Here is a 15,633-nt window from a genome sequence, read left to right on the forward strand (position 1 = left end):
AGCATCGTTTTTGGATGGTTTTAATTCCCACCTGAGAAATGACGAATGAACGAACTGTAATTTTGTCAAATAAGTGTCTTTATCATGATATCCTCTCAGGTGCTAGCTTGAGATCAAGTCAAATACCAGATCAGAAGTGTAAAAATCCACAAAACTAAACTTATAACAACTGAAACTTAAAGAAATAGTCCAACACTGACTCATTATTGGATTAAACAAATAGATATTTTATAGTAAAAGATAATGTGTGAGTGTGTTTGCATTTGTGTGTGTTTTATGATGACGGACATTATAGTGTGCATGTTTAATTCTGACTGGTGTTTCCTTTACATCCTGCTCCTCTTCCGTCCAACCCACATGTATTTACCCTCCATCCATCCTTTTATTTAACCCCACCCCTCCCTGCATCCCTCCTCCTCTTCCTCGCTCCATCTTTTTATTTACAAAACTACTGAACTGTTTGTTGCATCTGTTTCCTGTTTGATAAAAGATCACATGAACCTCTACTTGATTCAGTCTGGTTTGTTCTTTCAAATGATCCGTGTGCTGCCACTGGGACAAGTCACAACAGACTGAGATTTTCACAACTTTGTATGTCCGATATGGAGTCAGTTTGCACTTCAAATTATTGTTAAATACCCCAAAAATCTACTTTGTTTGTGACTCGACCAGTGGCTCTGCACACCTGTTCGCCTCACTGTTGAATGACAGTTCAGAGACTTTTCTTAATGAAGTTTTTCTCCAAAATTGGAAAAGAATATCCCATATGTAAGCAAAAATACACCCAGTCTTGATTTGGCCATTCACCACTTTGCATTTGGTGTCATTACTGATAAACAATCTCCTTAATACACAAATAAAACTTCATTTTTGAGATCTCTGAGCTGTCATGGGAGGACGATCTGTGGTAACTGGGTTGCTGGAATCACTCGCTCCTACTTCCCATGATGCACTTCACCCCCGTCTTTAATCACATTTGGGCATCTGCTGGTGAATTCTGGGATATGCGGTTCATTTGCTTGCTCTCAATCTCCATCCATCCACTCATCTGATTTCAAACAGTCACACAATACTAACACATCAACTCCCTCACACACTGCATGCATGTGATACTCAACCAAAACACAAAACTCAGTAAGATTCAGAGTTCATGTGAAAACAGCTGGATTTCATGTTAGGATAAGTTTTTGTTGGCAAATTAAAATTCAAGTTGTACTTATTTAACTGTTGTGGCAAAAAAGGGTGCTAAAATGTCTTTAAATCACCAAGAAACTCAAGACAAAGTATCCCTGAGCTTTCTCTCTCTCTCTCTCTCTCTCTCTCTCTCTCTCTCTCTCTCTCTGCATGCTTGCCTGTCCTTGCAAACTAAACAAGCAGTTATTTCCTCATCATGCATTCTACTCACACTTTTTCATCCTATGCAGATATTTAGTTTACCTCACCACTTGAGGCTAAAACAACGGGGGGAGGAGGGGGAGGTTGCTTTTGCAAACCATGTCAATTTTGCAACCTGGAAATTGATCCATTGCTCAGGCGTTCCTCTGGGAGCTGCTTTATGGAGACAAAAACAAATTAACTCATGCACGTGCAATGTTGCTTTGTTAAATGTTATGGCCCCACATTGCTGAGAGAAGCTCCAAGAGGCTGTTTGTTATCCACTGTGAGCCTGTACGTATGCTTTAAAAGCATGCGGTACATTGAGTCGATATTTTAAGTAAAACCACAGCTCTGTCCTTTACTCTCTAACTGATAAACTGCAGTGATAGTGCATATGTTTGGCTCATACACACTCATGGGAAAAGTCTTAAAAATACGGAGTATATATTTTAACAACAAAAACAACAATTGGAAATTCATAGGAACAATACATGCAGGCTAACATGGTGTTAACAATGCATTGGAGAGTTCTGTGGCTTCCTTTTATCCTGCTTCATATAAAACGCCAATGTAGTTTTAGTCATGTTACATAAAGCTTCTGTATTCCTGTTAAAAAGTCTTAAAATACTCATGTATGTAACACATTTGTCCTGAGTTGTGCGGGTGTTTTGAGAAAGTGACAAGAGAATTAAAAATAGAAGAGACATGCAGTAGCGTGACATAACCTAAGGATCAAACCCCTGACAGTTGTGTAGGTAATCCCAGTAGAACACATTAGATAACTCAGTCACCAGGGAACCTGCTGAACCATCGCTCAGCCATCACACACCAATCTCACACGCAGGGAACAGTTTGACTGCAGACAAGCAGGGGTTAATCTCATTTACTGACTAAAGGTTTTAAATCAAAACCTTTAGTTGGAATTTTAGAGAATAGTACCACTCTGACCTGCATGCGTTATTTGACATATTTCAATGTGAAGCTATCATTTAGAGCACATCGTGAATGGTCTCCATAAAAAGAATCAAATAGAAGCTTAGATTTAAAAAATAAATGCAACAAAGAACTGTAATTAAGGCTTAAAAACATTAATATCATTCAAAAGCAGATAATCCAGTCATATTCAGGCACTCTAAAACACGGCTTTGACCCGAAATAACATCTTTATATCCTAACGGTAAAAGGAACAAGACAAAAAAACAAAAACCGCAGAAGTCATTTTCAGCCTATAGCCTTCATTTAAACATTTGACGTCACAAAGGCTGACAGTGGTTGATAGCCACTCTATAGTGAGAATTGGTACTTTAAAATCAAAGCACTCTCCCTGTCATCCACTTTGATTCAATGACAATGGGTCCCACCAGTCAGGAAGCAAAGTCTAAACAGCCATTTACTGTGGCCAACAAGTATTCTGAGAACGCCACTGTGATGTACATTTTCCATATTGCAGATTTGAAAACTGTGTCATAGCTCATCTCTCAATCTCTCTCTTACTAATTCCATCCCTCTGACTCGCAATGTGTGTCCTGTTACAACCATAAATGCCCTCTCTTTAAATAAACTACACTACAAATACACTCACTATTATTCTTACTATTGGAAATGAACAATTCATTATTCAAGAGCAAAGTCTGAAAGCCTTGTATTGATCACCAGAGGCTGTATGTCTAGTTGCAGTACACCAGGTAAAACGTTTAAGCATTTTATTTTACTACTTGATACTTCTGGCCCAGCAGCCAATACATTTTTGATGATGGTTTCTCATTTCCTCCTGCTGACTACCGTGTAAAACTCCTGTCCTAAATCAGTCTTCTCCAAATCTCAGAAAAAAAGGAAGATAAGTATGCAACAGAGACAGGAGACATTATTAAATATGAAAACAGAAAATAAATTCTTCTCTTACTCAAGCTTCACTTAAAGTCGGACGCTTCAGCCCTGCTGCACCTTGGTCACAGTCATCAGGCTGCATTAACAATGGTCCCCTCAAAGCACCCCCCCTCTCACTGCACGGCTACACCCATACACCACGGCTTTGAGTAATGCATGCAGGCGTATTTGAAACGGTAAAGGACACAGAGGGGTAGAGGGGCAGGCATGAGCATTAAGTGGATGAGATGTAGGGTTTATGGAGGGAAAAGAAAATGAAAACACGAAGCTAGAGGAAGATGTGGGAGGCCACAAGGAATAGTGAAACGGTGGAATATAAAATACATAATGAAAAGGTTTGATAATGGAGAGTTCGGAACCATTGAATGAGGGAAAGGGAGATTTGTGTTCTCTTATCTGTAGAGATTGTGGCCAGCTTGTCTCTGCTTAATAGTCACACAGTTATTTGTGTTTGTTTCTGCCTTTAAAGAAAAAGTGTACATCTGTTCAGCCTATACAGTATGTGTGGACTTACTGTACCACACGTTCCTGTGGTTAGTGGGGACATCCTTTCATCCAAACAATCACTCTGCGGCAAAAACTCAGTATGAAGCACACACACTCTCTCAAACCCCCACACACACACACATACATTGAGCTCATTAATGTGTGCTCAGTGTGCATGGAGAAGACCATATTGCAGCACGGCGAGACACAGGTCAATGGTTTGACTTTGAAACCACAGAGGGTTCCCGCTTAAACACCTTTTTCCGCTCTGTCACAACATAATCAACAACACACATTTTATTCCATTGAAATAAAGCTACAGATGATTTGCCTTCGATGCCCTTTAATGATATCAGTGTGGCAGCGTCATGATTGCAGGTGAGCTTTAGGCAAACGTATTATTTGAATGGATTACGTTTTGTTATAAAATCCTATGATCCTGAGCTTTGCATCTCTAACGCTCACATAAGCAACCTAAAGTCTGGCTATGTGTGAGCTGGGGTTTAATTGAATTGCAAAGTAAAAAGCTTAAACATTATACTCATGGTGTTCGTAGAGCTCTGTGATCTTGTAGCTCTGTGACACTTTAGGATTTAGGGAGAATGGTCTGTGTTCTTTTGAGTTAATATCGTCCCTCTGTTCTACAGGGCACGTCCATCTGACAGACTTCAACATCGCAGCCATCGTAAAAGAAGACCTGAAAGCGACGTCCATTGCTGGGACCAAGCCATACATGGGTAAGAAAACACATTATTTAAAACAGAAGCTAAAGGAAACAGTTTGAAACAATGTGCTGTACAGAAATTAAGGGATGTAACAAGATAAACTCCACAGAGGATGCTTATGTTTCCAATGACAACGAGGAGACTAACTTTGTTAAGCCCAGCTTCCTTTCACTGGAGGAAGCATCCTCCTTTTGCTGTTTTGAGACTTTTTACTGTTCATTCATCACTTGATGTGAGGGGCCAACACGCAACACTAAGAATAGATTCAGGTTATGATTCTGTCTACAGTTTCAAATACAAAATGTTTGATTCAACAGTCATTTAAAAATAATGAGGGAATGAATGATGGATTGACAGACACATAAGAAATACTTTTGAGCTTTAAGAAGAAAAGTAGAGAATGCTCCTGTTCAATGCAGTCACTTGGCCATGATATATTTTTTCCGTTTAAAAACCATAAAGCCAAGTTCACAGAGTTTGACTTTTGTCAATATTTGCCGCCCCATTGCCAGGAACAAGACACAGCTAAAAATAAGTGGCTGGTTATTGACCAAAATGCTAGTACTTTGTTGTGAGGCACAAAGTGAAGGTTGAGGGCTTAGGGAGCTTAATGAATAAATAATGCTTAGGAGGCCTTTTATGTTACAATTATTAGCTTGGATAAAGATAATATTGATACATTCCCCTTTTGTGTGTGCCTTTCTTCTGTTCCCAAATAGAGTATGCATCTTTGTTGAATTTGAATGCATGAGTCGGAAACCTTAGGGTAGTGTTAACATTTTAGATATTGCCTTTCGAAACCAACATTTTCAGCAACGCTGCATCGCCCTCTTCATGACTCTTAAGTACAGAAGTGATGTTGATGTGGATTCAGCTCCTCAGAGATCAGATAGGAGCTTAACAGGATTTCAGGGGGAAATGAATGACGAGACAGCGCGGGCGTGTGTGTGCGTGCGCCTGTTGTTAAGTGTGTGCTCATGATAGAAAATGACTTTGTAACCAAGTGTGATTTCAGGCCAATACTCTGTAGTGTAATAGATAATTTATGGGTACACTTGGAAGAAGGAAATCATGACTCTTTCAGAAGCTTCAGTGAATAAACTAAACGTTGTCCTCTTCAGCAAGGGAACAAAGCAAACCTGATGGCAGGGAAGAGAGTGTGTGTGTGTGTGTGTGTGTGTGTGTGTGTGTGTGTGTGTGTGTGTGTGTGTGTGCGTGGCGCGTGCGTGCGTGCGTGCGTGCGTGCGTGTGTGTGTGTGTTCCTGAGTATGTATGCTTTCTCTCAGTTAAGATTTTTGACAGTGTAATGCAGATAAAGAAGAAGTGATGTGTGATGAAAATTCTTCTTGGCCATTTAAAACCAGCTTACAGTTGAACCACCTTTTCCCTATAATAGATTATTCATTTCTTCAGGAGGTAGAAAAACCTAACCAGCCAATTTAAAGGTGTTGATAGCTCCTCAATCCCAGAAAGACTTGTCTCATCAATGATTCAGAAAAAATGCATTATAATTTTACATTGGCTCAGATAAGGTACTGATTATCAGTACCTGCCTGTGGCAAAAAGGGAGAAATGTATGTTATTTTTATTTCAGATGTTTCCTATTCTGTGTAACAGTTTGCCGTCTGCTTTTCAGAAGAAGCTGAAGTTACAACAGGTCTTACATATTCTGTACAGCTCGTGCTATTCTGCTTCAAAAACCCCAATACATGCAACATGTTATTTAAATGTGACAGCGACTTTACACATCAGTCTTGTGTATGAATAAACACCCAAATATCTTTTTACATAAAAGATTATCTGACTGGGTTTGGCCTGGTAACACTTCTGTAACACTTCCAACATCCAAAGTACTCCCAAGCTATTATTTCAGCCTTACTCTATGGCAATTGCATCTGATGATAAACCTGATGAGAACATTCATGAGGGCATTCACTGTGAGAAGAGGGAACGAGTGTCCAGCGCAGTAATGATGGTCATTAATTAAGACTTCTTCAACTGCAAAGCAGGTTTTAAAGTCTATCACTATTCAACTCCTTCTGCAACAGTTCTGCTACAGTATGCCTGAATACAGACATTATGGAACATTTATGTAAGAAGGACTGTGTCTGAATTACAAAGAGACAAGACTTTAAAACAAAAAAAAAGGATCACAATACACACACACTAAGAAATATACTATCATTTCACTTTCTGGTATATATTTTTTTCCATCAGCTCCTGAGCTGTTCCAAACCTTCGAGGGGTCCCATCCCGGCTACTCCTTCTCGGTCGACTGGTGGTCGCTGGGCGTCACAGCTTATGAGCTACTAAGAGGACAGGTAACTAACGCCATTTCGTCATATGAACGCCATCAACACTTCCCCTTTAAAGGTCACCTATTATGCAAAATACATTTTTTCGTGTCTTGTATAAATAAACATGTGTCCCCTCTGTGTAAAGAGATTCTGAAAGTTTCAGGAAAAAATATTTGCTCACTTTTTGTCCTGATCCATTTATATAAAAACCTGTCTGAAAATGAGCTGATCAGATTTTGGTCACTTTATGATGTCATAACGATTTATTTGCTTGTGTAGCCATTAGCCAATAACCAACCAAGGTAACACCCGCCCACCTTATCACCTGAATCTCTTCCTAGAGCACCATTGTGTTCTTTGTCACCAAATATATTTCAGAGGAGCGTGGGGAGTGGCTCCTTATTTTCATCTAAAGTAACAGACATAGAATCAGCACTTTTGAAACAGGGCTGAAACAGAGGGGATTATGGGATGTTGCAATGCATGATCTGTTTGGTATTTCGAGCAAAACACTTCACAGACATGTTTGTATATATCTGAGAACTATAATAATGAAAAACAGTATAATAGGGGACCTTTAAATTCTCTGGCGAATGAGCAGCTGTATTCACACATGGGCTCGATCGATTACACAGACTTGGTACTTGGAAGTTAGCTCGGTTAAATCCGCTAAACATCAGTGTTCAACTGATTTTTGACGTTTGCTTTCCCACATTCTGATAAAGTCTAGATCATTTCAAGGTTGGAGTGTGTTGATGAAAGGAGCTTAAGAGACACACCCAGAGGCCCTGTTCTGATTTGGCATGAACATGCATCCTTTTTTAAGGGATCACAAGCTTTCAGTTCAAAGTAAAAGTGTGAATGCACCCAAGAGACCCCGTTTTGGGGTGGTCAAGGCAGCATAGGGCGACACTCTTAAAGCAGTAAATGTGTCCTCGGCCACATTAAAGGGTTTCCTACTCAACTGATGTTCTAGGCATGGGAAAAACTAAACGACAACTCGCTGGCTTTGTCCATGACGTCGGTAGGGGTAGAATATTCTTCAGTATTTTTGATGTATTTCTTATGTCACATAAACCACCAAGATCTTTGGTTTCATTACAAAATGTACCCAAATATCCAAACTTACCAAACACATATCGTTGTCCAGTGAAGAAAAGAACGCCTTATCGACACACAGTCAAACTCTGTATATAATGTTTAGTTTATGTGGGAACTATCACATGAAATGGAAACAAATTCTATTGCTAGTTGTCAACTGACATACTCCCGAGTTGTCCACTTTTGACCACATCACAAAAGACTGATATTAATGCTAGGTCTGAATAAGGCCAGAGTAATATCCTGTTGTTTATATCGCAATTCACTTCAGCATGGCCTTGCACACTTTACTGCAGTGAATAATACATGACACCTAAAATAGTGTTATAGATTCGCGAGTCATTTGCCTGAGCCTTGACAAAATAAAGCAGGGGTGACGTTTTAATTGAATTTTAAGTTCAAGCTAACCTTACTGTGGAGGATGATGTTCAAATGTTTAGTCATGGTGAGAGACAATTTGGTTCACGAGAATAAGAAAATAGAGGTAGCCACATAATTGGAATTGATTTTTTTTAAAGTATTATTTATTTATTTCATGCAGGTGCCATTTGAAGAAGTTCAATTCTGATGTCATGAAAATAAACACAGGGTATAATGCTTCCACTCAATACCCCAGCTATATCTGGCAGAGTCTTAGACAACAGTCTGTATTTAGGACTCAACTTAGGCTGCAGCTCCAGAATGTTCTCTCATGTTTCAGGATGGTGATTACTCAAACTACAGTACCCTCTGTCTACACCGACAAGGACCCAGAACACCTGAAACTGATCTGGAGCTATCATCAAGTGATCCTAAAATCAATTCTCCTATTGCAACATTGAAGTGCTCTCACTTTCAACCTCATCCATAAAACCGTTGACAGTTATTTTACCCAAAGACTTTCTGTCTCTCTTTCTAATATGCATTCTGTCCTTTCTGTTATATCTTACTCCCACTGAAAAAGCTTTATTTGAGCAAAAACCTTCCAATGAACAGCTTATGTTCTGTCCTCTTTCTAACCTCAAAGCTGCATCACACCTACACTCGTCTTCTCTCTTACCCGAAAGCTGTGTCCTGTGATTTTTCAAGAACTTTCAACCTTCACTCATTCAAGAAAGTATTGCCGAGCGTACACTTAAACAGCCGGAAATTAACCAGAGTGACAGAGACTTTAGCCCCTTTTCATAAGTTCCCTCTCCTAAACTTTCTTTCACCCCTCTCTCTGCACTCCTTGCTGTCTCCCAACACATTTATGTTCACTTCATCCCTCTGTATCCTAGGGACTTTCTACTACACCTTTCAAGACTTTTCTTTGACTCCCCCAAATGTTGTATCATCTATAAAGTATAAATCAGTCTCATGGCATTAAATACCAGCCTGCAGAATTATTTGGCTGTTGAAAATGGAGTGTTAGCTCACTGTTATCCAGCTCCAGGCGCCTTTTCATCCCTTCTCAGCCTTTACTTTATCTTGTTTCTTCCTAAGCTCCAGTAACCACATCTTACTTCATTCAAGCTCTGCTGAGAAGATGGACCCTTCTCTCACTAATCAGGGTCAGGGTTGTATCGTAAAAAAAACAATGTGGGAGACGCAGGCAAAGGGAAGGACTGTCCACCTTCAAACAGTCTGACCCAGCTGTGTCTTGACATTCTCCAACTCGAGTTTGAGGAGTCTTTCCGTCCCAGACTCGAGAGTGGAGAAGGACTGGTGATAAGAACTTTCAACAGGCTTTTCCTTGTTTTCTGACCCACAAATTGCCCACTCACAATCAAAAGCAAAGAGTTGTATTTCTTGGAGAAGGGTCCTTTATTCTCTGTTTCTTCTATCATTTGTTCTCATCAGTGCAGGAAATGGGTTCACAGAGGGCGAGTACAGCATAAGAGGAACAGAGTGTATATAGGACTAACTCTATAACAAACTTTGAGACTGTTATGAAACAAACTCCTCCCGACACTGAACACAAGCTTTCTGTAACATTGTCTCCTCTCTTCCCCTCTTTTCAGAGACCATATGTGATGAGATCCAGTACACCGGCTAATGAGATCCTGCAGACCTTTCACAAGGTCCATCCCAGCTACCAAGCATCCTGGTCTTTGGAGATGAAGTCTCTACTCAGAAAGGTAACCGAGTGGCGTGTCACATATGCATAACGCACAATATACTGTAGGAGCAGATACATTCACTTTATACGTATCTTCCTATCACCACTCATGTACAGAACAAAACAAAACAACAACAATTACTTCCCAAAGGCCATTGGACTCAACGAAGATCTGTACAACCAGGGCAGGGGGTGGATTTTTTCCATGTGTGCGAAAATGTTAATAAATGACTGTAAAAGTATGGTTTGACATCTAGTAAAACCACACTGAGCAGCATCTGAGTCTGGCCCTATACATGCTTTATTAAAATAATAAGTTTATTTGATTATCACGTATTAGTTAATGCCGTTTCTCTTCAGCCCTTCAGTAATATGTAAAATGTCTGCCTTTCAGTGTTGTTGTTAATAAGTCTTCCCCATGTGAACTGACAACGACTTAAGCGCCCACTCCTACATAATAAATACGGTGTGTACAGTGTACAATATGTGCCTTCCATCTTAAGCTCAGGACATGGAGTGACTATCCCCCGTGATTTTGTAGTGTAGGGCTGATCTCTGTCCAAACTGGGTGGGTGGGGGTGTCATATTGTACAACAGATAGTTCTTAAAATTTGGTCCACCACGCCTCCAGAATGAACTGGTCATTTATTTCAAACTGCACTTGCCAACTTCTCACATAGATTATGCCTGGTGGCAAAAAGCCAAAACCACACTACTCAATACTACAATACTGTAAAATGACATGGAAAATGTTGACCAATCTGACAACTGTACTATTGTAATAAATATTTAACAGACGAGGGAGGCAATGAGCTAATCTTGATGAGTATAGCTTTTTCTAAGTAGCCCCTCTGCCAGTTTTGGGGGGATTTTGCTCTTCAGCTTGAATCCTTTAGTTCCAGTGGGAATATAACTATCCATACCTGACACCAGCATTTAATTTGGGCGCACAAAGTACATCTCCAGAATCTTAATTAGGGTAACTTTAATTATTGCAACCCTACTGTGTATTCTAGTGTTGTACACGTAAGCAAAACAAGTCTGGCAGTGCTGCTTTAGAATGATCAAAATCTAGATTAATCAGTATTCAAAAAAAGACATCGTTAGTGAAGAACTGTGACTCATTGTATTATTGTTATATGATGTAAAGGTACAGTGTAAACACACAGGGCAGTACAAATCTTGGCACTGGAAAAAGTGAGTGTTCATTTCACTCCTTAATTACAATCATTTAGAAGTATTTTCATTTAAACTTGTATATTAGCATATCCTTAGATCTTAACAGCCTATGCATAATTAACTGCCAAAGAGTGTTATTTTTGTTTCAATTAAGCCACTGGCAAAGCTAACAGACACACTGTGGCTATAGTATTTGGGTTTTGTCTTGGCAGCGATCCACTGCAGTCAAACTGTTGCATTGCTTCGTGCTCAGACTCCCTGAACCTCATTGGCATTCCAGTGGCATGTGTGTATGTGTGTGTGGGAGTGAAAGAGAGAGTGTGTGAAAAAGGAGAGTTAAAGAGAAAGAGAGAGATGTAAAGAAAGTGAGAATGTAAGGGGAGAATTCCATGCTCCATATATTTGTCCTTCACACTTCACGACCCCTTCAATCTTCCTCAACACCATTTCCTTCCTATATGTTCGTCATTCACTTTTCCTCCTTTGCTTTCCCCTCCCTCCCTCTCTCTCCATCCTCTATTCTCCTTTCCTTTAAAGTCTTCCACCCCCATCCTCTTTATCGCTGTATCCTCATTCACATCCTTTAGGGCAAACATGTGCTGTTGTCTCAGTGGGACTAAGCCTCCAACTTTTCTGCCATGCCTCCCTGTGGACAATTGTTATTACTCTAATCCTTTTGTTTCCCTCAGTTGCTGTGCATAGATGTCCAGAATCGCATTTCCTGTCTAGCAGAGCTGCAGGATCTGGACTACATGTCAGATGTCAACTGGGACGCTGTGCTCAGCAAACTGCTTCCTCCAGGTTTTATTCCCAATGTGAGTATCAGAAATAAACAGTGTTCTACCCAACAAAATGTTCAAATCTGAAGAGTGTTTTTCTGACGTCGGCAAAAAGTACAGCACTGTCCAATGCTTTCAAAACAGAACCACACCCACACAAAATTAAGAAATACGATAAATTACATCTTTGACCATGAAGGCATCATTTTCTTTTTCATTTATATATATTTCAGAATTTGAAGAAGCCAGAGCTACCCACTCCCAATCTAATATGTTATATTTGGGCTGTAGTCACCCCCCTCCGCTGGGCTTAAGTAGATCTCCCACTGTGTGTAAACATCCAGTTTCAGAGACAAAGACAAAAAAAACACAGCCACACGCCTCAGAGAAAGCCTCTGCATGTCTACCTGCAGCTCTGCGGTCGGTCTCTGGATTCTTATGACGAGTAAGGGGAAGATAGTGTTTGCCCGATACATCAACATGCTGTGAGTGTAGCTGCTCGGCTGTGCTTTCTCTGTAGTGTCAGCTCTTTAAATTAGCTGCACTGATTAAATGTCCCCAGTTAAAGCTGGTAACTGTGCAGACTCTGAAGGTGTGACACAACATCTGAATGAAAGCTTACACAAGTAAAAAAGGCCAGTTCATTTCATTCAGTTTAACAACTGCCATTAGAAATAAACAAAAAATACAGATGTCACTGGAGTACTGAATCACCCTGCATGTATACCTCCTTTGAAATACTGTATCCATGGAGCTAACCAATGTTACTTAATTAATTATTTCATTCTAGCAGATACAGTCATTATGGCTATGCCTCCATCTAATGATTATACTTACAATCTACTAATTGTTTTCTTGACAAATAAAAAAAAAGTTTGTACTATAAAGTGCACAGTCACAGTTTCCTTAGAGGTGGGGGTAGGTCATTTTGGAGAAACCAGCTCGAGTGCGCTGGAATTTGAAAATACACAGCCAGAAGAAATCTGCTACTTCCTTACAGAGCCCCTCCTCCAACACACACAAACGCGCACATGACCAATGAGGGCACGAGATAAGTTTGTGCACAGATGGAAGGCTGACAAGCAGGTTGGCACTCCAGTTATTTTAGCCGGGCCGGCTCAGATGATTCGTCGTGCTTTTTACAGTACTACGGCTTCCTCAGAGGAAATTTTTTTATGGATTTTTTTGTCAAAGCACTTAAGATATTCATTGCTATTAGGATGTTAAGAGCATTCAATGGAATATAACAAAAAGTGTATCTCGAGCCGGTTTCTCAAACTTACCTACCCCATCTTTAAGTGTAAAATAACATCTTGGATCTTGTTTATATCAACCTACATTTAAAAAAAAAAAAAAAACAGAGTTTTGGTTGGAAGATTACAAAAAGATTACAAAAAGCAATACAAAAACTGAATTGTTTTAGTGAAGCAGCAAGGTGACCATAACTGTCACTCTTTAGTGCCAGGGTTGAATACGTGCAGAATAATGACTCTGAAAAGGAAAAGATGACTAAATTAATTTATCACATTTTGAGAGTACTGTGACTGTGCAGAGCAGCGGACATCCCCAGCGGGCAGGCTGGCACATCAGACGAACAGTACAGAGGATCGATAGGGAATTGACAGTGTCTATCTAATTATAGGCCTATCCTCTGTCTTTAGTCCTTTATAGACTATTATAATGCCAGAACAGAAAGGGAGAACTCTCTCCTGATGCTGTGTTTCCTAACTTCCCAGCATTAAGTCTGATTTGACCTGCTTGCTGTCTGAGCCTTGTCTTTTTTTGTAGAATTAAAAGGGGCACTTACATTATTCTGTATTCCCTTTGTTTTGATCACATACAGTAAGCATACATCTTGCACACACTTCTGTAAGACAAATGTAAGCAATAAACAGCTCATTAAAGCACTTAAAATTGCTGCTGTCAATGTCAACTGTGTGTATTTTCAGAAACAACAACAATGATCCTATTACTTTAACAGAATACCCGAGCAAAATGAAATGCACACAGTCATAGTTCATATCCTGACTTATTGACAGGTAAGTGCACTGCAGAAACACAGTTATAATAACCGTCATTGAAATATTTTGGCATTTAGAGTTTATCTTTACATTTGAATGAGATTCAATATTTGGACCCATTGATCTATTGGTTGTTGGTTTTAATGTCTGCCTGCATGGTTCTGTGTTTCTGTAGAGGCGGAGATTAAACTGTGACCCCACATTTGAGCTGGAGGAAATGATCCTGGAGTCCAAACCGCTTCACAAGAAGAAGAAAAGGCTTGCTAGAAAAACCAAGGACCAGGGATCAGATGGCTCCCCACAGGTAAGGTGCTGGGAAAATACTGAATGTTCTCTTCTAATATCAGAGTAGCACATGATAACAAAGGCCCTACGTAGCTGTGTATGTAACAGGATGTATGATTACCTAGAAGAGCGTCAGAACACACTGTTTTAGGCATGATAGCTATGCGACAACCATTAACATGATGATTCCGCCTCTATGGAGTCAGACATATGACTGTCATGTTTATTGGTTACGCAGGCCTTAGCTAATCTGAACAAAAAATTGAATACTGCTTTGAACCGGTATTCTCCATCTTGTGACTGTGTAACACCCTCTCTTGTATACAGTATAAGCATGTCAAGGACACTTTTCTGGGAACTAGTTTTACCACGCAGCTCTGTGTGTGATGACTACTTCCATTCTTGCAAGGATAATAAATACATGTATCCTGATATTGAAGACCAAGCCGGTGACGAGTGATATTTTTCCTAACACAAAAACATAAGGCGTGCAACCTAGAAAAAACAAAATCAGAATCAGTACAGCGAAATGGTTGTTCCAAAAAAGACACCGACACTTGGATTTGGGAATAAAAAACAAATATCATAGCTGTTCAAAAAGACATTGAAAACTTGAAGCCTGTCTGATTTAGCATAATTTATAATCTTGGCCTAATAATTTGGGCTACGCGCCGCCAATATTCCCCAGTGTTCTTGGCATGTTATATTCTTAATGTCAACACAATTATGATGTGTACCCTGTCCTCCTCATCGTGGATCAGCCATACTTAGCGCTTTAAAAAAGGGTCTCACCCTCTCAGGCTCGTGATCATGCCAATATTGGAGAGAGGCTGAACGCTGGTTCCATTTGACCCCAGTTAAGGGTGAGCAAGGTGCTCCTCCCAGTGTCTTGTTAAACGGGCTGGGGCTATTAAGAAACAATTAACGCGACACATTTTAGAGGCCTCGGTCCCTGCCTCACGCTTCTCCAGAATAATGGGCCCGCCTACCTGATGTGTGTATGGGAGGCAAAGAATGCAATCTCCCTAGCGGAGTCTTCCCCCATCCCCACATAAATCAGCTGCCGGCCCTGTTTATAGCAAAACAGAGAGGAAACACTGAAAAGGTTAATTCTGATCACTCCGGACCCAAGTGGCGACGAGGAGGGAAAAGCACCACACACACAGCCCACACAACACACACACACACACACACACCACACCACACACACACACACACACACACACACAACACCACACACACACACAAACACACACACACAGCATACACACCCCACAGCACAACACACACACCACACACACACACACACACACCACTACCACATTTTCACAACCCACCACACCACACACATCCACACCACACAGCACCACACACACACACACACAGCAAACCACACACACACACACACACACCACA

At 40.3% G+C, this 15,633-nt stretch overlaps 1 protein-coding gene across 1 annotated transcript in view; it reads left to right on the forward strand.

Annotated features, from left to right (window-relative positions):
• Positions 1 to 4,118: 4,118 nt before the first annotated feature.
• LOC104947537 (serine/threonine-protein kinase 32A-like) overlaps positions 4,119 to 15,633 on the forward strand; it is a 20,711-nt gene continuing 9,196 nt past the window's right edge. The window contains exons 1-6 of the mRNA XM_010773586.1: positions 4,119 to 4,128; positions 4,398 to 4,487; positions 6,693 to 6,796; positions 9,856 to 9,972; positions 11,822 to 11,947; positions 14,108 to 14,236. Of these exons, the coding sequence (XP_010771888.1) occupies positions 4,119 to 4,128; positions 4,398 to 4,487; positions 6,693 to 6,796; positions 9,856 to 9,972; positions 11,822 to 11,947; positions 14,108 to 14,236 (576 nt within the window). The remainder of the gene's footprint in view (positions 4,129 to 4,397; positions 4,488 to 6,692; positions 6,797 to 9,855; positions 9,973 to 11,821; positions 11,948 to 14,107; positions 14,237 to 15,633) is intronic.

This window comes from Notothenia coriiceps, unplaced genomic scaffold (assembly GCF_000735185.1).
Source record: "Notothenia coriiceps isolate Sejong01 unplaced genomic scaffold, NC01 NC01_scaffold00012621, whole genome shotgun sequence".
In the NCBI taxonomy this organism is placed as follows: Eukaryota; Metazoa; Chordata; class Actinopteri; order Perciformes; family Nototheniidae; genus Notothenia; species Notothenia coriiceps.